Source organism: Camelus dromedarius, chromosome 5 (assembly GCF_036321535.1).
Source record: "Camelus dromedarius isolate mCamDro1 chromosome 5, mCamDro1.pat, whole genome shotgun sequence".
NCBI classification, from domain to species: domain Eukaryota; kingdom Metazoa; phylum Chordata; class Mammalia; order Artiodactyla; family Camelidae; genus Camelus; species Camelus dromedarius.
In genome coordinates this window covers 38470510-38495568 of record NC_087440.1, presented here as the reverse complement: position 1 = coordinate 38495568, position 25059 = coordinate 38470510, and the positions used below count along the sequence as shown (strand labels likewise).

At 38.5% G+C, this 25059-nt stretch overlaps 1 protein-coding gene across 3 annotated transcripts in view; it reads right to left on the bottom strand.

Annotated features, from left to right (window-relative positions):
* The window catches only part of AKAP6 (A-kinase anchoring protein 6), a 491494-nt gene that overhangs the window by 221636 nt on the left and 244799 nt on the right, over positions 1 to 25059 (bottom strand). For all 3 annotated transcript variants that reach the window (XM_031453560.2, XM_064485883.1, XM_010986148.3), the window contains one exon: positions 15379 to 17145. In XM_031453560.2, coding sequence (XP_031309420.2) covers positions 15379 to 17145 — 1767 coding nt within the window. The remainder of the gene's footprint in view (positions 1 to 15378; positions 17146 to 25059) is intronic.

Here is a 25059-nt window from a genome sequence, read left to right as displayed (position 1 = left end):
AAGTGAAAACACATATATCATTTTAGTGCTGGCTTGTTTGTTTCTGGTTTTGGTTATTTACGGGGATTTAACTGACATATAACGTTACATTAGTTTCAGTTATGCAACATAAGGATTTGACACATGTATATATTGTAAAATGATCATCACAATAAGTCTACATTAACATCCATCACCACACATAGTTACAATTTTTTTTCTTGTGATGAGAATTTTTAAGATCTACTCTCTTAGCAACTTTCAATTATACAATGCAGTATTATTAACCATAGTCACCATGCTGTACACCACATGCCCAGGACTTACTTATTTTGTAACTCTAAGTGTGTAACTTTTAACCACCTAATTTTAGTAGTAATATAAAAACAGCCTGACCCTGTGGCTCCCTGAAAGATCTTGGGAACCCTCAGGAGTGCCTGGACCATACTCTGAGAATCTGTTTTTCAGACCATCTCAAGCGCTCCAGAGCTATTGGAAAGGCATAACTCAGTCTTGGGGCAGGGAGGACTTCTTGGAGGAAATCATAATTCAGCTGGGTCCTGAAAGATAAGTGTAAGTGATTCAGAAAAAGTACAGAGGACACTCAGTGGAGCAGAACATTCTTGGCAGATAAAGTTCAAGAGAGAACAGCTCATTCTTAGACCTCTCAATAGCTGGGCATGGCTAATGCTCTGGAGGGAAATAGGAAAACTGGGAAGTGAGGTAGGAGTCTAACAAGAAGCCAGGCCACATATACCATACTCTGGAGTTTGGACTTTATCCAGAGGACAATGGGGGTGGTCACTGAAGTTCTGAAGCTGGAGAGTGAAAGAATCTGATTAGCCTTCTAGAAGACTTGTAGTGGCTGCAGTGTGGAGCGTGGATTGCCAGGTGTAAGGCTGAGACCAGAAAAGCCAGTTAAACAGGTGCCACACTACTCCATGAAAGAAGTTGATGAGGGCTAGAATGAGGTAGCAGCAGCAGATATGGAGAGAACGTGCAAGACTACAGAGAGAGAGACAGAAGTTAAAATGGACAGGACAGTTGTATGTGATGGATGAAAACTTTGGGAAATTTGTTAGAATCTGAGATGACTGCCAACTTTCGATTTTGGTTGGAGGTACCATTCTCTGAAAGAAGCAATAAGATATTAAGAAGGAAGAAGCAATTTGCAGGTAGATGATAACCATGGTATTAGACATCATGAGTTTGGTTTATAAGGTGTGGAGCAAGATCTAGGTAAGAGAGAGCAACATACAGCTGGTACTGGAGATCACAGGTATGGATGAGAACCCAGAAGCAGTGTGTAGGGGTATATTCATTGTGTCTTCTACATTTTTGAGGCCCCCACAGTGCAATGAACTCAATTTTATTCACCCCAGTCCCTCATTCTGCATCTGTCTCAGCGGTTCTCCACACTGGCTGTGTCCCCAAATCAGCTATGAAACATACATCAAATTCAGAGAAGGGAAATTTGCTTCAAAGTCTCCCAGGGCTACAAAGATAAAGAGTCAACAGCTGAGGGGCGGTAGGAATGTGTTCATGTTGATCTTGAAAATAAATAAATAAATAAATAAAAGGACTTGCTGCCCCTTTGTGACAAGCTTGCAAGATCTAGTATAACCAGGAGACAGCTTGTGCAACAGGAAGTAAGCTTGGGAATGGCATGTTCTAGTTGTAAAATGAGAGCACTGAGTTGAACAATTTCTTAAGCCTTTCTGACCATTAACATCTGTGGTCCTGGCAAATAGAGCCTCCTTCAAAGTCAGAGATGTTCGGATGATTTACCTGTTCCAGTTAGACAGGGGACTGATCTTTGCTGACTTCCACACACCTTCCTAATGTCTTCTACTCCAATCACCATATCTATCCCTCAAGACCCAGGTTCAAGACTCCTCTCCCAGCAAATCATCCCAACCTAGTGCTACCAGTCCAACACACTTTCTTAGTTTTTCCATCTTTAGCAGTCAGAGACCTGAGGGACAATTCTAAATCTAATGGAGGCCCTTCCTTTTTCTTCCCATAATACATTGTGATGACTTTCCACCTGGTTAAAGAGTTCTGTGGGAATTATTATTTATAATCACATAATTATAAATAAATATTATAAATATATACAAACACAAATTATAAGTAAATAAGTATACATTATTTATAAGGTTGTTGTGTGACAACATTATAAACTAGAAGGTTGTTTGTATTTGTCTGAACACACATTCATTGCATAAATTCCCTTACATAAACCTCCTAAGATGTCAGAGAAGTGCATTAACTAAAATTATTGGGCCAATTATAGGAGAATTATCTCTAATATAATGTAAGAATCATCTGTCAAGGCAGCCCAGCATTTCACAGAGAAGAGGGGTGTAAGAATCTAGGGCGACGATCACAGGCCCCAGGAGGAAGGGGGGTGGGGGTTGTGTAGGAAGCTGAAGCTTTATAATGACCAAGATGGCTGAAGGTTGGAGAAGAAAACAGGGTGATAGCATTTGATTCCAAAGTTCAGAACCATCTACACACAAAGAACTGGTGAGGCCTGACCCACCCACCATATTAATAATAATAACACCAATCATGACCATAGGAGCTAACATTTATTGAATGCTTACTACAAGACAGGTACTATTCTGAGCTCTTTACACATTTTAACATATTTAATCATCAAAAAAAAAAAAAAAAGGAAGGAAGAAAGAGAAAAGAAAGAAGAAAAACAACTCTATGTGAAAGATATACTTTTAACCCCATTTTGCAGAGGAAGAAACTGGGGCAAAAGCAAGAAAGTCACTTGCTCAAGATAACACAGGTGATAATGCATAGAACCTTATCAACCTGAGAGACGGGAAAGCACCTGACCCTGAGCTTACAGGCGGCACCTTTCCTGGGTAAAGCAGCTTATTCATCATGCAAATCTCAGCCCAATCACCTTTACATAATGAGATCAACAGCCTCAGACATGGTTTGACATCATAAGTGACCTCGACACAGAACCCACATTCTTGGAATGATTTTCCCCCATATTGTCTGAATAGAACACAAAAACAGTAGTGCTGACAGTTCATTTTAAGACATCACAATGGCAAATCTGCCAGGGTGAATGTTTCCAATCTGCTTAATTTAGCTGACCTTATTTGCTATAAATTCAGACTAATCCACATCTAACTCTTACTGGGTTACTCACTTGTTTATGTCACCATTGTCCCTGGTCTCTTGGCATCTTACAAACTCTAGCCAGGCCCCAAATTCCTCTAGGATGCCTGGTTCTTCTCATGTTACAGTGCTAGGAATGCAGTGTGAATAGTTTCATACCTCCAGGCTCACAGCCTCACATTCACTTACCATTAGGATCTCCTAAGGGGAATTCACCCAGAATTCCATGGAACAGAAGGAAATTCCATGTTGAAGTGATATATTCCAGTGAATATTTTACAGAGAAATGGCCACATCTCTTAGTCATGCCTCTTAGTCTCATAAAATTTCAGAACTGAGAGGTATCTTAGAGGTCATCCAATTCAACTCCTTATTAAAGTTTATTTTTTGAAACTGAGGCTTGGGAGTTTAAGTTTCCAAGGTCACAAAGCTACGTAGGGGCAGAATTAAGGTTCTTGTTCTAGTTCTTTCTATTAATGTCAATGCTAATTCCCTAAATTCATATGAAATGTTACAATAATGATTAACACTAGTGTGTATGTAGCCTTTAAATTGCTTGTAATTTCATACAATAATCTGTGCAATGGCAGGACAAACACAATTAATATTCCATTTTAAAGACTAGGAGATTTAAACAGTAAACTTTTAGTAACTTACTCAAGTTTTCATAATTAAAAAGTGGGAGGCTGTGAATTGAGCCCAAGTTCCTGCCTTTGAGTTCTGTAACCTTAAGTAAATTACTAACTTCTCTATGTATCTCTGTCCACATTGGTAAAATGCAGCTATAAGAAGAGCGTCTTCATCAAAGAAGGATTTTTCTCTTAAAAATTAAATGTGATGATATGTTAAATGAATAAATCTCTTAGCATCTTGCCTGATATGTTGTAAGTGGGCAATAGATGTCAAGGTTTTGTTCGTTTTTTTAATTGCCATCTTCCCAAGACACTCTATCACTAACACAGAGTCATAAATGTAGGCTTATGGATAAAGAATTCACTAATGTCCTAAGAATTACTTCAGTTGAATTTTAAAATGCAACACTGAGTTTATTCCTCTTTTGATTTTCATCATCATAAAAATCTTTGCTATAAAATATAGTTAGGAACTTCCATCATCTTGATACAACAAAATGTTATTTAATCATAGCTTTTCCATACGAAGAAAATAACAAAGAGCTATGTTCATCTTATTGCTTAAAAACTGCGAACAAAAAAATTGTACCTTCCTATACACTTCAGAGGCTAAAAGCCAGATGCAGTGACTGAATGCAGCCTCACAGTGGTGCCAAATCACCGATAAAGCCTCGAGTCCCAGCTAACGTTCTGCAGAAATCAAACTGACTCAGGACTGAAATATTCCTAGTGTGTTAACTAGGAAGGAATTTGCCTTGGAACCCTACAGTTCTTCTCCAACAACCTTCAGCAAGGACTTTGACACACTGTACCAACAAATCCATTAATTATGTTAATTCACATATTTTTCTTGGCATTTCAACAAATAAAATAACACAGAAGATTATGATCCTTAAAAAGAACTGTGTAGCTTTTTAAAAATATTATGTTGATTTAGAATTATCAACTTGGATTTGGCCACATGGTTTGCATATAAGACAACATTTATCTTTGCCCTGCTCATCTACTATGTATCAATTTCATATATCTCTTGGAACCATTTATTAAATTCTTTATATCTCCCCAAATCTCAGCTTGAAATCTCAACTCTTTTGACCCCCTTCTTTCATTCTCTTATTTTTAAAAAGCCACAAAACTGTACTGATTAGTCCTTTATAACATCTCCCACCTCTGTCTCTTTCTTTCCTTAGTCGGCTTCCAAAACCACAGTTCACACCCTTTTACCAAACATACAAGCTATTGCAATGACCTTCAAAATTAGCCTTAGAGCACTGGCTTGTAACCTTGACTGCACGTGGGAATTGCATGAGGAGATTTAAAAACTACTCACCCCTTGAGAGTCTGAGTGGAGCCTGAAGTTGGAATTTTTTCAAAGCTCCCCAGTGATTATAATGTGCAGCCACAATCAAGAACCATTTCACTAGACGTGTAGCCAGCACGCCACAGCCATTTTAACCTTATGCTACCAACTATCTGGGCAAAAATTTTAAGTAGTTTCTCTTTTTCAGAAAGGTTGCAAATTAGTGACTTGAAGGTCAAATCTATCATACGGATGTATTTTATCTGGCCTGTTTTTAAACTGTTCAGACCAAACATTAAAAAAATCAGGAGCTGTCACATAAAACCCAGATTTCCTACTTCTTTTTTAAAATTGTAAGATCTTACCACACAAGGCCCAGACTCCCATGCAACAATCACTTGGAGCTGAGCAGTTGACTGCCCTTTAGACACTTTAGAAACACGGCACTTACCCTCTAATTATTCAGTCTCTATCATTCCCCACTTACACCTGACTATATGGCATTTGTATTACCTGTTTGCCCCTTTTAGAGTCATTTTAGTTTGTAACTCCTGGTCTAGAGGAAGAAGTTCAAACTAAATGATACATTTATGCACTCACGTATTCATTTATTCATGTATACATTAGACAGATATTTATTCTGCGTCTGTGCTTTGCAAACTCTTGGAATTTAAAGTCCATCATATTTTGGTCCTTTCTTTTTAATTTTATATTCCTCCTTCCCTTCAATAAACTCTGTTGTAACCAGCAGTTGGTTTAAGAGACATCTCCCTCCCAATGTTCATAGCCAAGAGGCTCATTTCCCGAACTCCTCTGCAGTTAAGTGATGCCATATGACAAATTCTGGGCCAATGGGATGTGAATAGAAGTGATGTGTGCAACTTCCAAGTTCTGTCTGTAAGAAGAAAGATGAGTGCTCTCCATGTCCCCCTTCTGGTGAGCTGGCACACAAACACAGCCTTGGTGAACCATAGGACAAGAGCAGAGGGGGAGAAAGCACCTGAATGCCTAGATGGCCTCTATCTTCCCTGGACTGTCTGCCTACCTCTCGTTACATGAGAGAAGAAAGGTCTTCTATCTTATCGTATTTTGGAGTCTCTTTGTTTATAACAGTTTAGCTTATATTCCAAAATACCAGGCCTCTCTCTTTACTATTTCCCAAATATACCTTAAGTACTCTTGCCTGCAACCGTGGCTTATACCAAAGCCTGTCACTAACATTCTGCCTTCTCATGTCAGCCAGATTTTCTGTTCATCATTGAAGGCCCAGCTTAAGTAGTCCATCTTCTGTGATGCTTTCTCTAATGCTGTCCCAGAGATTCTTAGATTCAAAATATGGGAATTTGGACTCTGAGGTGAACCAAGTAGTTCATCTTCTGTGATGCTTGGTCTATTCCTCTGCTCTCCCATTGCATGTCTTTCCACTTGGCACTTATCAAATATTATTTTATATAATGAGCACAGAACCTAGAATTATGTTGTCATATCTCTCTCAAGTTCTAAGTCCAGAATTGAAAACAAAATTTTAGATTGTTCATAGGATAAAGAAGACTATTCAGAATTCCTACAGCATTCTGCTATTAACAACTCTTGTTGAATAATAATCTGCACTATCAGCTCATGTTCAATTTCTGATCTTTCAGGACTCTTGAATCTTCCAATTTTAATTACAAAGCTGAGCCTTCCTTGTTCTTTAAAAACACGGCTTTTTCCTTGTCATCTAAACTAAATTCTTATTTTCTTTATTCTTGCATTTGAGCAATTCCTCAACACCCTGGATACGTATTTCTATGACTAAGAAATGCACTGAAAAGATCAAGGGTTCAAACTTGAAAGGTGATGCAGAGTCAACTCATAGTCCTCTCATATTTGGAATCTGAGAATCTCTAGGGCAACATTACAGGGAGAAAGTAGGAGACACTCTTGAGGGAAAAAAAATTTAAGGAAAATAGGTGCCAGGGATTGAAAACTATATATTCCAGAAGAATAGCAAAGAAAAGGGAATAGGAGAGAAGATGTAAAGAAGAAAGAAAATTCAGATATAAGAGGAAGACTAGCAACTGTGAAGGAAAAGGTTAGCATAACGGGAAGGCACACATAGAATGAAATGCCAGTGAAGAACACTGGAATCCAATAACCTTAAAATGTTTCCTACCTGATAGGATGCTCTTAAGAGATCACTATATACACCTAAGCGCAGACTATCACTCCACCAACTCCAGGAAAATTGCTACGTGGTTGGTATAAACGAAATATCAAAGGCAGATGAGAATCAAATTTATAGCAGATCTTGATTTTAAGTTACTCAGAATGAAGAAAGACAAATACAGCTCTGTTTCAAACGGGACTTATTCGAATCTCAAGTCAAATAAAGGATGGCCAGAAAGGACTTTTTAAAAAGAGCGACACTCAAGTGAAGTGGTTTTTTTAAGACAAGTTTTGGCTCTTGAAACTGTGTCCTATCACACAAAAAAAGTCATGGGTGAGATCCTTAAAACATGAGAAGTAATCACACTGATTAAAGTAAAAAAGACTTCAAAGACTTAAACCTAAGGCCTAAAACTATAAAACTCCTAGAAGAAAACATAAAAGAAAAGCTTTATGACATTGGACTGGGCAATGATTTCTTGGATATGATACCAAAAGCACAGACAACAAAAGCAAAAATAGACAAATGGGACTCTATCATACTCTTAAAATGTTGTGCATCAAAAGATCCAATCAACAGAGTGAAAAGGCAACCTACGAAATGGGAGAAAATACTTTCAAATCAAATATATAATGGGTTAATACTCAGAATATATAAAGAACTTCTAAAATTCAACAACAAAAAATTAAATAACCCAATAAAAATGAGCAAAGACTTAAATAGACATTTCTCCAAAGATGATATACAAATGGACAAGCATATGAAAAGATGTTCAACATCACTAATCAGAGAAATGCAAATCAAAATCATAATGAGATATTATCTTACATCCATTAGGATGATTACTATAAAAAACAGAAAATAACAAATGTAGAGGATATAGAGAAATTGAAACTCTTGTGCACTGTCATTGGGACTGTAAAATGGAGCAATCACTATGGAAAATGGTATAGTGGTTCCTCAAAAAATTAAAAGTACACTTACTATATGATCCAGTAGCAATCCAATTTCTGGGTATATACCCATAGAATTGAAAGCAAAGTCCTGAAGAGGTATTTGCACACCTATGTTCATAGAAGCATTATTCACAACAGCCAAGAAGTGGATGGAAGCCAAATATCCCTCCACAGATGAATGGGTAAACAAAATGCAGGATATACACACAGTGGACTATTATTCACCCTTAAAAAGGAAGTAAATCCTGTCATATGCTACAACATGGATGAACCTTAAGGATATTATGCTAAGTGAAATAAGCCAGTCACAAAAAGACAAATATTATACAATTCCACTTATATGAGGCATCTAAAGTAGTCAGATTCACAGAAACAAAAAGTAGAATGGTGGTTACCAAGGCTGGAGGAGGGGAAAAGGCAGTTGTTTAATTGGTACAGAGTTTCAGATTTGCAAGATGAAAAAGTTCTGGAGATCTGTTTTACAACAATGTGATTACGCTTAACACTACTGAATTGCACACTTAAAAATGGTTAAGAAAGCAAATTTTATGTTATGCGTGTTTTTTTAAAAAATGGAAAAAAAAAAAGAAATAAGAACACAGGACATTATGGTATCCCTTTAAAGCCTGCCACCATCAGTGTGGTATCATTGATGTGTCAACATATGGTCAAAATGAAGGTGAAAGATAGGATGGATCCTATGAAGACCACTTTACCTCTTGGAAAAAGAAATGCAGAAATCAGTGCCAAGTTAATCATGCTTCCCTGGTATTAGTTACCATATCTCTAGGCAGCAGCAAAGATGTCTGCCTTTGTACTGCTACCACAGACTAGGCAGCAATTTTATACAGCCTAGGTACAAAGAGCAAACAGATAAGTATGTGCTGCACCAAATCTGAAATAACTTATGTGCAAGGACATTCTTAGCTGGCAGCAAAGAAGTTTTTGCTTTTTTTTTTTAAATCAGGTTATAGATGTCTCTGGAATAAAAATGCGAACAGCTGAGTCACTGAACACCATAATCTGGCATTTGAAGACATTTATATCTCTGGAGAGAAAAGGGATCAGCTGTGTCAAGTGTCCATTAACTTGGTTACCAGTGAGTCCAACCTAATGGAGTCATGCCTTTCAGGATGAGTTTGGAGAACTTAGTGTGAGCAGGAAGCCTGTGATGTGAGAAAAGGACAGATCTCCTGAAATGCTTCACTGAGGTGGTACCACACTGCACTGTGTTCTGCCAGCTTCTCTGGGATCATACAGATGTTAAACTAGCTCAATAATGACTCACATTGGACAAGAGGCTACTTACCGAGCGGTTAACTTCTATTCAGATCATGAGGAAGAAGTCATACTATTCATTTACTAACTAGTAATGGCTTGTGGGTTTTATAAATAGATTTACCTGCATATGTGATTATTGTCTAAGTCCCCTGGCATTTGAATATATCTCTAGGAGAAAACCAGGTCAGCTCTGGCATCTGTGGTTGTAATCCCAGTTCTCACACTTAGCAGCAGGATGGCCCTGGGAGAGTCATTAGCATTGGTGCCTTAGATTTATCATCTGTAAACAAGGCCAAGTATAGCTCTTCCATAGGGTTGTTATATAGATTAAGTGAAAGAACCTACTCAGAACCTGGCACATGGTAGATGTTGATTAGAAATCATCTGCCTTGCTTCTTCCTCACTTTCCAGCAAGAGTCAACAAATTTTTTCTGTAAAGAATCACAGAGTAAGTATTTTAGGCTTTGCAAGCCATCGGTCTTGGTCACAACCACTCAACTTTGTCATTGCAGCACAAAAGCATCCATAAATGATGAGCATGGCTGTGTTCCAATATAATATTATTTTAAAAATTAGGCATTGGGCCAGATTTGGCCCACAAGCTATAGATGCCATCACTTAACACTTATACCATATACATCCAGATATCAGGCTAAGTGAAGATTTCACCATTCTGCTTGATTTCACCCGCTCTGACATGTCTTTCCTTTCCTCTTTCTCTTCATTGCTCTTGCTCTATTTCTTGAATGCATCAGAACAAATGAGTCTAGTTCAACGGCTTGACTCATTTTCTCACTTTTAATTTTAGGCCTTGAGAAACTCTATAGGAGGTGAGCACTGATATCTGAGATGCTCAATTACTTTATCTACATGACATGACAGGTTTGAGGGAAATCAGCCACATTTGAGGAAAATTCCCTCAACCCCTACAGAGAGGTGTGGGAAAGGGACCATCTCTTAAGAACTCACAGAGTTAACTGAGGAGATTTCATTAATGCAGAAGAATGGGATGCAATTTATCCCCCAAGTTTTAAAATACTGCTTAATAAATATGTTTGCATTTGCTTGTATATGTATAAAGAACTTCTTAAAGGACCTAAGAGCTGAAAACAACAGTGCAGCTACAGCAAGGTGGGAACCCAAGTGGAGGGTGAGGATGGGAGAGAGTTTTTACTGGTTATTTTAAACATGTTTTTAAACCATGTGAATACATTATGTATTCAAAGAAATTCACTTTTCTAATGAATACAAAATACACCCTAAAAGCAAATCTTTCACATTCACAAAATCAGCCTACTAAAAGAAAGACACGCATGTGAGGAGTGGGAGTGACAGGAACCTAAAAGGCATCTGACACTCATCACTCAGGCATCACCCCAGAGATTCTACCACAGCCCCAGAGAGTCCCTCTTCTGTAGGTGGGCTTCTACACACCTTTTGCCTTGTGCTCTGTGTGATTCACAGAGAAGATGGGGTGGAGAACTCGGGACATGATGGGAGGAGGAAACATACCACTCTCCACTGGGTAGACGGGGAATCAGAGTGGGATGTAGTCTCCTGTAATTCATAATTTTTTACATCAGGCCAGAATTCTTCCCACATGCCCTCCCTTCTTTTCCCAGTGTGTGTGCCACATCTATATGCTTTTTCCAGTCACCTCAATCACGCTGGCTACTGCCGTGTTTATTTCTGCCTTCTAATAAACTTTTTTTTAATAGAAACTTTTATTCAACCTCACTTTCAACTACCATCCTTTGTCTCATACTGCTTTCACAACCCAATTCATTGAGCCATTAGGAATGATTCTCTCTCACTTCTTAATCATCTACCTCCACTCTTCCATTAAGTCCCTTTTTCTTTAAGGTCCTCACTGGCTTTTTTTAAATTCTTATATTTTACTAAAGTGTAGTCAACTTACAATGTTAGTTTCATATATACAGCAAAGCAATTCAGTCATACATATACATACATACATTTTTTTTCAGATCCTTTTCCATTATAGTTCATTATAAGAAATTGAATATAGTTTCCTGTGCTATACAGTAGGACCTTGTTGTTTATCTATTTTATATATACTAATGTGTATCTATTAATCCCAAACTCCTAATTTATCCCTCCCCCTGCTTCCCCCTCTGGTAACCACAGTTTGTTTTCTATGTACATGAGCCTGTTTCTGGTTTGTAAATAAAATTTGTACCTTTTTTTTAGATTCCACATATAAGCAATGTCATATGATATTTGATTTCTGTCTGATTTACTTCACTTAATATGATAATCCCTAGGTCCATCTATGTTGCTGCAATGGCATTATTTCATTCTTTTTTATGACTGAGTAATATTCCATAATATTCCATATGTGTGTATATATATATATATATATATCTCACATATGGAATATATATATATCTCACATCTTTTTCTCACTGACTTTTTAAAACAAAACTAAAATTTTGGGGGTTTTTCCCTTGCCCTTATTCTTCTTGATCTCCATTTTGCAAAGAATGAAGCTAACATTCATCTTACTAAACATCTCTTTTGCTTTCATTTGCTTAATACCCAGGCAACCTGTCCCTTCCTGGTCCCAACAACTGGGCCTCTTCCTTATTTTTGCCTCATAATTGGGATAAAACTTGAAACTCAGGGGTCACTCTTTTCTCTTCTCTATCCTTCCTCAATCTCTCAGGGAATTCTTGTAGTCCTATGACTTTATCTAGTGCGAAGAGCAAAGCAGATGGAGCTTGAAGCTTGGCTCTATGACTTATTAGCTATACAGATTAGGAGAAGTGATTTCATCTCTCTGAACTCACTTCCTCTACTCCGAAACAAGGATTCATTTCTTCTTTCATGCAACAGTCTTTACTAAGCACATGCTACGCAGCAGGCAATGTTTCAGGTACATGAGCAAACCAAACAGATAAATACTTCTGCCCTCACAGAGCTCCCATTCTAGCAAGGGGAGATAAAAATTAATAATAACATACATACTAAATAAGAGAGTTATATAAAATGACAGAGTATGGTGAGAGCTGTAGGGAAAAAAAAAAAAGAAAAAGAGGTCATATTACACCTTTTAAAAGGTGGTCACAGTAAGTTCCCCTCAGAAATTATTATTTGAGCAAAGACTCAGAAGAGGTGAAGGAATTAGAAAGAGGGCATCTGACAGAGAAGGTGCAGCCAGAGGGAACTGACAAAAGGCAGGGGTGCACCTGGCTTGTTCCAGGAACAGCAGAAGGCCAGCGGGAACAGAGTGAAGTGAGCATGGGGAACAGAAGTTGGATATGAGGTCAGAGAGGAAATCAAGGGGCAGCCCATGCAGGGCCTCTGAATGCAGTGGGAGCTGTTTCAGGGTTTTGAGCAGAGGGGTGACAGGATCTGATTTATGTTTTAAAAGAATCACTCTGGCTGCTATGTTGGGAAGAGACTAGTAGGACCAGGAAGGAAGTAGAGATACCAGTTAGGAGGCTACTGCATTAATCCAGGCAGGAGGTGAAGGTGGCTAGGAATGGAGTAGGAGCCCTAGAGAGGAGGAGAAGTGCTCAATTAAAGATAAGAAAACCACCTTGTAGGGTATTATGAGAATTTTATCAGAGAATTCCTGCAGGTAAAGTCTCCAATATTTGCCTGATACAAGGAAGATGTTAAATAATACCCTCTCTTATTATGTTATATTTTGCTGGTAGAAAAGGTTCTCTGGGTCACTACATGGAGAAGATCAAAGCTTGAGTGTGATATCCAAGGTCAGCTGACCTGGAGACTGGCAGCCACTCTCACCTGAAGAATTGAAAGGAGGGTGGGCTGAGGAAGGGGCTTAATCTTCTTTTAGCCTTCACATCATATCTCATCTCCAGGACAGTACTTCCAATGGCCTATGAGACATTTCCCTCTTAAGAGTTTCATCACATACTCAATATCGATGTATATATATATGTTTTTTTTTAATTACTTGCCTCACCTCCACCTCAAGCCAGATAATACCCATTCAAATGTTTCCTTCTATTAAAGCTATGCTAGTCCCTAGAGGCTGAAAACTTAGTTTCATCTTTGTAGAATTATGGAATAAAAGGGTGCTCCCATTGGAAGCTGGTATTGTAGCCATCACTGGCTTAAAACATCCCTATTTACAAAAAAGAAACAAGGCCCAGAATGGAGCATGACTAGCTGTGGGCCGCGAGTGCCTTTAATGACTGAGAGAGGTCTAGAACCAATTTTCTGGATCTCGTTCACTTCCTCAGCAGCCCTCCCCCATTCGCCCATCCCCATCACAGCAGTCCCCTACCTGGATTGCCACAGGCATCTCCATACCAGTCACCACCATCCATGGCTGTCATGACCATCTTTCCTGTTATTGCCAACTAAGCCTCCCAGAAAGGCTACTGGAGGCCATGGCCTATACTACTTCAAGTGTGCTGGCTCTGGGTTCAAATTCTAGCTCTGCTTTCACTAGCTGTGAGGCCTTGAGCAAGTTTCCTCACCTCATCCTGCCTTAGTGTCTTCATCTGAAAAGTTCTTACTTCCCAGGACTTAAGTAGAATAAGGCATGTAAAGCTATCAGTGCAGAACCGAGTACAAAATAAGAACCTAAGAACGCTGAGTTATTTTGAGTTGTAAAACTATTCTCAGTCCCTTTCAGAGATGTTACCATGGATGCCTGATGAACAAATTCTAATTGCCTTTGTCTGGCCTTGCAGCGACCAGGTCTGTTAAATGTATGGAACTTCTATTGCTCCCTGTTCACTGACCTTCCAGTCAGGACAGCTCTCTGTGCACCCCAGTGTCATGTTCATTCCCAATCCCCACCTCTGTGCTTTGGTCAATACTCTTTCTATGTGAAATGCCCACCTTCCTTCTCTCTGTCTAAATCCTGGCACATCCTTCAAAGCCCTGGTGAAGGTTTAGCATTTCACAAGTACTCCCCAGGCAAATCCCAACTCAACTGATATTACTTCTCCACAATACTACAGTATTCACACATAGCACATTTGGATTATTTCCTTATGGAGAGGGCTGGGACCACTTTGTTAGGAGTATGGATTCTGGAGTATGGATTCTGCCTGGTCTCTTTCAGTGTCTCCACATACATAAAATAGAGCTGCTGTCAAATTGGACACATGAATACTTAGTAAAACAATTATTAATATATGTTACTATTATTATATATTGCTGTTAACTTTTCCTTCTTTTAGGTACCTTCATTTCCTTCCTCCAGGTTATTCTGTCCATATATGTACTACACTTTTATCCAGTGTCTTAAATCACAGCTTGTATTAAAGAGCTGAGTCCTGAGAATTTTGATGTCCATCTTTAAAGATTTCATCATATCTAATAATTTGTTCTAAAAGTATAGATTTACCCAAAATATCAACTCCCCATTTCAGAGCCCATGGATGGTATAGAGTATAGGTAGCATGGTTATTAGCCAGAGGCCTCAAAAAGGAAGAAGACTGAAGAAAAATAAAGATTCCTAAAAAATTAGAAAAAATCTGGTCTATTGCTACAAGAAGTTAACAATGAAGATGAGAAAGCTATTCTGGGTTTAGAACCAACAAATCAGAAAGCACTGAGGGCAACTGGAACATTCCAGTCACGTATTCCTGAGGTACTGGTGTGTGCACGGCTACTGTCCTACTTTATTTCGTGTCCACTCAAGGGGGTCCAGCACCCTTCAGGAGCCATGCTGGGCTTGAGCAGTATGAACAGAGAGTTCCTTCCAGGCAGGGACACATCAAGTGAATGCTCTGACCAGGGCAGCTCCTGGTGATGTACTCTGTCACCAGGCAGTGATCACTGTGCTTTTTCTTTTCTTTCTTTGGGTAATCAGTTACATTTATCAAAAATAGCAACATTTGATCACGGGGTGGGGACGAGCTGACCTTTTCCCAGCAATACTTCCCCAAATCAGGTAAGAAATCATTCAGATTAAGAAGACCACTTTACCTCTATTTTTTCCCATATGGCTTCATAGTTGTCTTGGTGTTGAATATCTTGCATCAGTTTCTGAATTAAAGCAGACTTTGTAGTGGAATGACTCTCATTCTTCTCAGAGGAGGAAGCTTTCTCTGACTTCTCATCAATGTATTTTTTCATGCCAGAGAGAGGCATATACAGCTCCTCATCAGAAAGAATGTCACTCAGGGGGCCAGATTCAACGCTCTCCCCGAGTGAAGAGGCTATGTCACTGGAGGAGCTTGGTGACACCCTGCCTAGCCTCGTATGCGTCTTCTTGACATGGTACGTTGGGTAGATCTCAGAATCTGAATTCATTTCAGACAGTTCCCAGTCATCAATATTTTGAATGGTTTCTCCTCTGGGTTTCTGAGGCAGAAGCTTTGTTAGGTTTTCCAACTTCAAAGCTAATACTTCTGTCTGCTTAAGGTGAGAGGGCAGAGCTAGGTATTCATCAGAGCCATACCAGGCCTCCACAACCTGACCATTCCTGGTGACATGACTTGGGGAGGAGGAGTAACTTTTTTTGCTTTTGTGTTCTGAAAGGATGGATCCCGGAGACGTGATGTCGTCTGAGCCAACAGAGGATTCGCTGCTTTGAGTAAAAGGTGGTGAACTGGATGTTTCTGACTGCACTGGTAATTTGGCATTCCAGCTTCTCTGATGACATGGCTCAACTGAGGATGTGGAAGCCGAATCTGTTTCTGGCCCCGCTACGGCCTTGGAAGTACCAGAAGGAATTCCATTCGGCACTACTGAGCTTCTGGTGTTTTCAGCTTGCTTGCCTGAACTGGGCTCCCATTTAGGTGTTTGGCATGGAGACACCTCTTCTGCAGGCTTGTGTGGCTTTTTAAGTTGAAGTTTCTCTTTATGGCAGTTGTTAAGCCTCCCCAGGCTGGAGGAGATTTCCTTAATGTGTCTTTTGATTGTGTTTTCAAGATTCCCGTCCCCGACCTTGTGCAAACACTCATAGGACTGGCTGGCAGCAGAAGAGCTATTGGGGTAAGAAGACTGCAACGCTAGGCAAAGCTTGGATCTGTCAAGAGGATCCACCAGGGAAGGGGTGCTTCTGCTCATCTCAGGCTTGAGATCCACCATCTGCTTCTTTCCACTTGTGCCTTTCAGATTACTCTTAAAAGTCTCCTCTTTAAGGAAAAGCCCTCTTTTTGGCAGCGTGGGCTGTGTGGGAGAGTCCTCATTATAATTAAAGCAATCTCTGATGGATCGCTTAGGGGTTGCATTTTCATAAGGAAGAGGCTGTTGATTCTTTGCCCCAAGTTGAGAAGGGTAGTCAGACTCTTGCTTCACAGTCTCAGAAGAGGGTTGAACAGCATTTGGCAGAGCTTCCCCTGAAGATGGCAGCCCCTGCGTTAAGCCTGGTTCCTCCTCACCTGTGGACGCATTGTTTTCCTCATGTCCACCTCTGTCATCTGCTGAGAGAGATACTTGAGACGTCTCCTCATTAACTGCTTCGCTGAAGTTGGAAGGGATGGGGTCAGTAGCCACCGTAAGTAACCCAACACTTCGGATGAGCTCGGGGAACTCCTTTTCCATCTCACTGTAGCTCCAAGAGTCAAAAGTTTTGGTTTTGACCTGGCTAGAGGTCATATCACCCAGGCCACCGAGTAAATCTTCACTTGGACTGTAGTCAGACAGTTCAAAAGCAGTAATACCACAATCCAGAGACAAGTAATTTTGAGAGCATTTGATAGTTAACTGTCCTGAGTCATCCACTTCTGTCAGAGCATCCAGGCGGCCCTGAAACAGACAACGGAAATAGTTTCAATAAATGCAACATTATACTTAACTGCTGCTCACATGAAATTTCAGCAGAGGCCACTGTAAAGGTAAAAAATGCGTCAATCTCAGTTGCTTCTAGTTTGAGACATGGAAAGAAAGGCATATTAATTCATCATCATATTGCTTTATATGGTACCCTGTTCTTAAATATTTAAGAATTTTTCTGGAGAACAGAGCCTTGATAGAAATGGTCAAGTGCAAGCCAAAAATAACCATTCTTGACTGAACTTTCTATTTTAAAATAGTGTATTATTCATTTAGTAAGCATTTCTTAAGTGATGTCTTAAGTAATAACAACATTGAGAACAAAATAAGAGTAAAATCTCCATGAATGGCTCTTTTGTTTATTGCAAATGTCTCCTTGAATGTCTCTTTTGCTCATCACTTTATCACCCACAGTGGCTAGCTCAAAGTAGATGCTCAGTAAATATTTTAAACTGGAAAAATTAATTATACTAAGTCTGTTGTGTCAAATAAATATTCAAAAACCACAGGAAAGTGAACTATTGAATCTACATATATTACAAAAACAATTCAGACCAACTTCTATTTGTCCCTACTTGTTTGAAGGGAAACACAGGAAATCCTAGAGAAAATCAGTGTGTCAAAACTACATCATCTTAGCCCCCATCCCCTCCCTCTGCATGCATTCTCCCCCTTCCTCCTACCCTAACCTCCACTCCCATTTGGGTATGTTAGATACCAAGTGCCCACCTTCCTTGTTATTTATAATTTAAGGTAGGCTGATTTGAAATTCTCCTGTGCTAAAAAAATAGTATGATAAGTAAATGTTTTTAATTTTTTAATCTTTAGTTATGTGATTAAGGTTCTTGTCTCATTACTAATGCAGTTACTGATATCACAAACAAATGGGGAGAATTTTTTACTGATATTTGTTTGGGACAGAGGGACCATGGAATCCTATTACACTTACCAGGCTGAGGGACAGCTGGTCTAATCTGGCCCCGCAGGAAGTGAAGGAAGAAAACTGAAAGGTGAAGGGGTGGTTGTTTCCCCAGACCTCTGTTCTTCCTAAGGAGGAACCAAGTGACAGGACCCATCCTTTCAACCAGGCTATCCTGAGATCTGGCTTCTCCATGACCTTACATCAGGTTTCTTGATTCGTTTGTTTGTTTTGTTTTAAGGATGCTCTCTCCCTTCAGATCTTCATCTTGCCTCTATCTCCTCATCCCTTCACTCTTATTCCACAGTATCCAGATAAATAATAATGATGAAAAGCTTCATTTTACTTTTCTAAGCCTCCATGCCCTCATCTTATAAATGGGGATGGTTGGTTACTATTACATTTTCATTTAATGCTCACAAAGATTTTCTTCTGGGGTCTGTACAACTGCCGCTGTTTTACATAAGTGGAGCCTGAGCCAAAAGAAAGTACATAACTAGCACATTGCCTTTGACTAAGGCTGAGCTAAGCCTTGAACGAAGGCTGTCTGACTCAGAGTCCACACTCCGACCTCTGTGCCATAATTTTCTGTGATGCGTTGGATGTTAAATGAACACCCCCCCTTCCAGTTTGTCCTCCACATTGACACCAGAGTAATCTTTACAGATTGCAGATCTGATGCTATTACTTCTCTGCTTCAAGTCCTTTATTAGCTTCCTGCTGCTAGGTTAAAACCCAAATCCTTCAAGGACAGATATTAAGAGACCTCTCTCTCTCAAACCACTCTCCCTTCCCTGGCTGCACCTGGCCACAGTGTCCCGCTCTCAGTTTTTGAATATATTGTGTTCCTCCTGCCTCAGAGCCTTTGCACATGCCATTTCCTCTGCCAGGAAAGCTTTCCACCTGCAACGACCATAACTGGTTGACTCTTACTCACTCCTCAGACCCCAGATTCAGCTTTACTTCTTCAAGATTCCAAACCTCCACCTAAGTCAAAATCTTTTCTTATAATCTCTCAAAAAACTCTGTTGTTTTTTTCTTTAAACATTTATCTCAATCTCTAAAAAAATACTATTGTGATTATTTGATTAATTTATTTCTCCCACCAGTCTGTAAGCACCACAAGAGTACAAATCATGGAAAATGGTTGACTCACCAGAATACTTGCAGCACTCAGCATAGTGAGCTGGATAGAGTAAGCACTCAAAGACACATTTGTTGAATAAATGAATGAAGGAAGGAAGACATTTTGGAATGTATCTCTATGGCTTCATGAAATTTCTTCCTCTGATTATGTAGTTTTAGTTGATCCCAGTGATTAAAGGCCCACACCTCAGAGTCAAATTCCAGCTCTAGCAGTAAGTACATATGTGACCATGAGCCAGCAGCTTGATGTCACTAACCCTCATTTCCTTCATTTGTAAAAATAAAGTGATAAGCCACATCCTAGCACTGTTGTGAGGCTTAAAGGAGATAAAATATATAAGACACAAGTCTGGCACATGGATAGGTGCTCAATGAATGCTTATTCTTATTACTTATTACATTTTTTTTTTACTAATCAAATATATCAAGGAGGAAAATTTCATCAAAATGAGAGGTATCCCATAAACTACATAAACTAAATTACACTGCACAAAGTGAAAAACCAATGTTAACTTCCAGTCTCAACAAAAATGATCTAACTGGAATTGTGTGGCTTATGTGCTTCATACCTGGACTAAGCTCTTTAAAGAACTAAGTCAGAGGCCAAAACGAATTCCTCACCAAAGAATGAGCCAGCCAAACAAAAGTCACAGTTTATGCAATTTTTAAGAGAGTAATAGTGGAAATTTCAATTTAAAAGGCAGGTTGCATATTTTAAAGTTTTTTAAAATTTGGCTGTTCAATGCTACAAAACATTACAAAACAGTATTATAAATAATGGTTGAGTTTCAAAGCTATCCCATAAGTTGATATTTAAATTATTAACTAGTTGAAATTTGCATTTTTAAAATTATTTTTATTATAAAGGTACAGCAGCCCTGTAGCTACTCAAGTGAGGTTAAAGAGGCATTAAGGAAAAGTGTTTCTATGATGAGGAGAAAAAAGAAATGTGAGGGTTCAGGTAAAAATTAGACCCATGAAAATATCAGCCACCTGCTTCTGGATAGGCAAGGGATACCCTAACGCTGGGAAAGCATTTGATCCCCATTTTGGTGGTTACACAACCTTAAGACCCAGTAATACTGTCTTGCTCAAAAATAACAGGCACTCAAACGATGTTAGAGGAATACATGGCATGAGACATCTCAGATAATAGGGTATGGATGCCTTTTCCTAAGTCTTCCCCCGAAGATCCCTTCCCTAGCCAGCCCTGTGTTTGGAAAAGAAAATACCATACTCAGAAACACTTAATGCTCCACATAGAGCCCTCTCCCAGCCTGTTCCCAATCAGGACAACTATTGCTGTGCATGCCTGAGTGTCACTCAGGGGTAACTAGTCTTAATTCAAACCACATTTTTAATGTGGAAAAAAAAATCCCTCCCTGAAAAACAAAACAAAGAACAGCACACAGCATATGCATTTCATATCCTAAAGACTAAGTGACAAGCATCTACTCATATATTTTTTAACACAGTTGGTTATTAGTCAAGAGCATTCTCCAAAACTATTTTTTCTAGATTTCACCACGCAGAAGCAATTAAAAAAAAAGTTCTCTGAAGTTTCTCAGAGCAGATAAATAATGAGTTTCATTTCTTAAAATATTGCTTAGTAATACTAATATTTTTAGTCCCATTGCTTTCTTCTGGACCAACTTCCCAGATAGTTTTCTAATGTGTGTAAGTAATAAAGTCTCAGGTGGATGTGGAGGTGGGGGAAGAGTGCATGTGTTTTTACTGGGGTTTTTATTTTAGCAATATCACATTTTATTGTGCAGTGCCTTTAGCAGTGTCACGGCTGCCTAGCAATGTCCAAGCACAAATACACCTCCACTTAATATGTTATGAAACAGTTTCTCAGATGAAGGTTATGTTTTATGGATATGGCAATTTATTTACTTTACTGATGAGCAATTTACTAACTTTATTGCTGCCTTCAATTTTGTCTCAGACATCAAGGAAATCCCTTTCCCCCCTAATCTGAAACAAGAAATTTTGCTTGTTCCTCACCCATAAATAAGTTAACTGAAATTCTAGTTCCAAATGCCTTCTTAGATCTTTCTTTTTTTTTTTTTAACACTGAATCTTGTCACCAACTGAACAAGAGATTTAATACTCATAATTTAAAGATTTGAAGTTCTCCCTATTAAAATGTCGTCAAGGTTTACATTAGTGTCCATTGCCATTTCAGGGTCAATTTTGTGCCCTGATTTAGTGATCTTACTCAGAAGAGTTAGAAATAGAATTTCACTGTTTTAATTATGGGTACAGCAAAAATTTTGTATGTCTCTCTCTCCCCTTCCTCCACTAATTCATTACATAGTATTTGTCATGCTTCAATTACTAACATATAAATTCATGGACCTCTTATAAGAATGCTGCCACCCCCCAGAGTCCTCGGTCCACATGGTCTAGACTCTTGCTCAGATTCCTTTCAACTCCACCATGTTGGGATTCTATGATTCCAAATGCATTCCAGAGAGCAGCAGTGGACTAAAAGGAGCAAGTAATGATAGGGAAATGGGAAGCAAGGCAAAGTTTAGTTTCTGATGGGCAAAGGGAAAATACACAAAACTTTTCAATATTTCTATTTATACTATGGTAATACTTCTGAGAATTTCCTTTTCTACAGGCTGAAATCATGAGTCAAATAATTAATCTCCATGATTAATCCCAGTCCACCAATCTACAGTGATATTTCCCTCTTCTACACCTAAAGCAGTAATTATCTGTGTCGTTTACTTCAGTTCAACTCATCAGACTTTTATATACAGCAATATGAAGTAAGTACTATGGGAGATACAGAGATGATTATAATCTGGTGTCAACACTCATGAAGTTGAAATCCAGCACATACTTTGTCATAATATAAACGGCCCTGTGATCAGTGCTAGTGGATGAATACAAAAAGTGCTTCAGTGTGACGGCTCTGGGAGGACCAATGTGTTCTCACTGAGAGGGTATCATTCAGATAAAGTACTTACCACACCATTCGGCATATGGTAAGTTCTTTATCAATGTTTGCTACGGTGTTAATACTATTAACAGTTATCACTACTAGTGTGACTACTTCTCTTAACCTCAGTCCTTATCTGTAGGATGGATACAATAATACCACCTGTAAAATAAGGATAACAGCACTTGCCTTGCCTACCTCACGGAACTGTTTCAGGATCTGATAAAATTATGAAGGTGATTCCTAACATTTAATAACATGTATTATTCATATTTGAATGCCTAGTGCCTTATAGAGAGTAAGAAATCAGAATATTTAGAGCAGGTAGAAAGGAAAGTAGGAAGGAAGGGAGGAAGAAATAATAATTATTATTATTACTGCAAAAGAGATCAGTTAAGAGCTGGTTTTATTCATTTTATTTAATTATTCCTAGATTTATCTTCTTAAGCATTTACTTAACCTCTCTTAAATTCAGTTTTCCAACTATAAAATGGAGCTTTTTTCAAAATTGAAGTAGAGCTGATTACAATATTGTGTAAGTTTCAGGTATACAACAAAGTGATTCAGTTATACATATTTTTTCAGGTTCCTTTCCATTACAGGTTATTACAAGGTACTGAATATAGATTCTTGTGCTAGACAGTACATCCTTGTTATTTTTCTATTTTACATATAGCAGTGTGTATCTGTTAATACCAAATTCCTAATTTATCCCTCCTCCCCTCTCTTTCCCCTTTGGTAACCATAAGTTTCTCTTCTATGTCTGTTAGTCTGTTTCCATTTTGTAAATAAACTCATTTGTATTATTTTTTAGATTCTATATAAATGATACCATATACTATTTGTCTTTCTGCCTTACTTAGTTCACTATGATATTCTCTGGGTCTATCTATCTTGCTGCAAATGGTAATATTTCATTCTTTCTTACAGCTGAGTAATATTAAAATGGAATTATTTTTAATACCCATTACCCTCCTTACTAAATGAAACAATAAATATAAATTGCTTATCACAGTATCTGGAACATAGAAAATTTCAGTACAACACATTTTTTACACAATGTTGAGCTTTGCCCGAAAGTATTTTTTGTTTGTTCAACTGGTTTTGTTTCAGTAAGGCATTTGCCAAATTGTTTACAAGATATGAACTGCTCCATATTTAAATAAAAGAATATAACTCATTTTGTACTTACAAGGACAGAAAGAGAATTTGCCACTTTCCCAACTTTCAAGCTTATTCTTGAATGGACTCTGAAACTTGACTGACTTCCAAAACCAGAAAAATGAATTCACCTCCACTGAGAGGACATCTACCATTCTAGTTTATCTGCATGCTTTATGACATTTCCTTCTTCATTCTGTAAATCTTTTACAGCTGAATTTATTCTGATAAAGCTGAGAATTTCATCCTGATTCCCTTCCTTTTTCCCACAGTTCCAGTGTGCTGGCAAAAACAAATAAAGCTAACAAACAGGATTAGAAATCCATAGCTTCAGGAAGGGTGGTAATGGAGACAGTGCTTCAGTTCATAGAGAACTATCCACAAAGTGTCAACACTCATGAAGTTTGGCAGATGGCTGAGAATCCACTGTTCCTTCACCCCTCATACAGCATATTCTTGCATGTCTACAACAAGACTAAAGACTGACTTCAAACATGAAAATGCAGGAAAATGCTTCCAGTTGGCTCTATAAATAGTTGTTGAGCTCACATTCTGAGAGCCAAAATGGGTACTACTTAATATAAACTCACAACATGGCTATGAAAACAGTGGCCAGTATCAACTAGCTAGTCTCAGTGGCTTTTCATCTTTCTTGGGATACTACTTTGTGAATAATACAAGTTCAAATAAATGCAGGATGAACATTTTCCACAAAACAATAAAAACAATAACAATAAACCCTAGGGCACTTTTATACCCCGAGGCACTTTTATACCTCTAATTTGAGTTGGTAATCGGTAAATATTCATGGAATGAATAAATAAATGTGTAAAATGAATTAGTTTGACTCAACAATTTCTAATCCCCTCCAGTAGCAGGCAGTGGGCGGATCTGATGACTGATCAATACTGGATGTTGGACAGAGCCAGAAGAACACATGGGTAGGGACCAAAAAAAAAAAAAAAAAGAATGTATCGATTGGAGGTTCCAGGTAGATATTTACAGTAAGATCTCTTCAGAGTTTAGACAAGCCTTCCCCATCTCTGATCTCCACCTCACTAGCATACACTTCATAAACAACAGATTTAGGGTGGAGCTGACTACTTTGGGATTCTTTGTAGTTTCCCATAACCGTAAGAGTCCCAGTCAAGGACCCTTCTAGGGATCCCACTTAGGAGGGATGGCATCTAGGGAAGATCACACACCTACATACTCATTCTACAATTTTAAAAAGGACTCTGCCAAAATCTGTATCACCTTCTTCATTGCCACAAAATCAGGGAAAGCTAAATGAAAACAAAGACTGTGACTTAAAGTTAGAAGTGAGTCTAGTAGATTTTCATTTCCATAAACTTCCAGGATGTGCAGGGAATTTGCCAGAGCAAGAGCATCATTATTATGAAAACAGTAATCAACAAGTATAAATCATTTATGAGAAGAAGCCCAGATTTGTTTTGTTTTGTTGATAACGTTGGAGCCACTGAAACATCAATAAATTAATAACTTAATGAATTATGCAACACTCTTATAAGGCCTTTTAATCTTATATATTTATACAAATGCCTTATAAACTTGTATAGCACATTTTTCCACAAAACCAACAGCAGAGCACTAACTGGGTGTCAAGAGCCAAAGGACTATATACATGCACACACACTCCATGTATCTATACATAGAATCTATACACACACACACACACACACACACA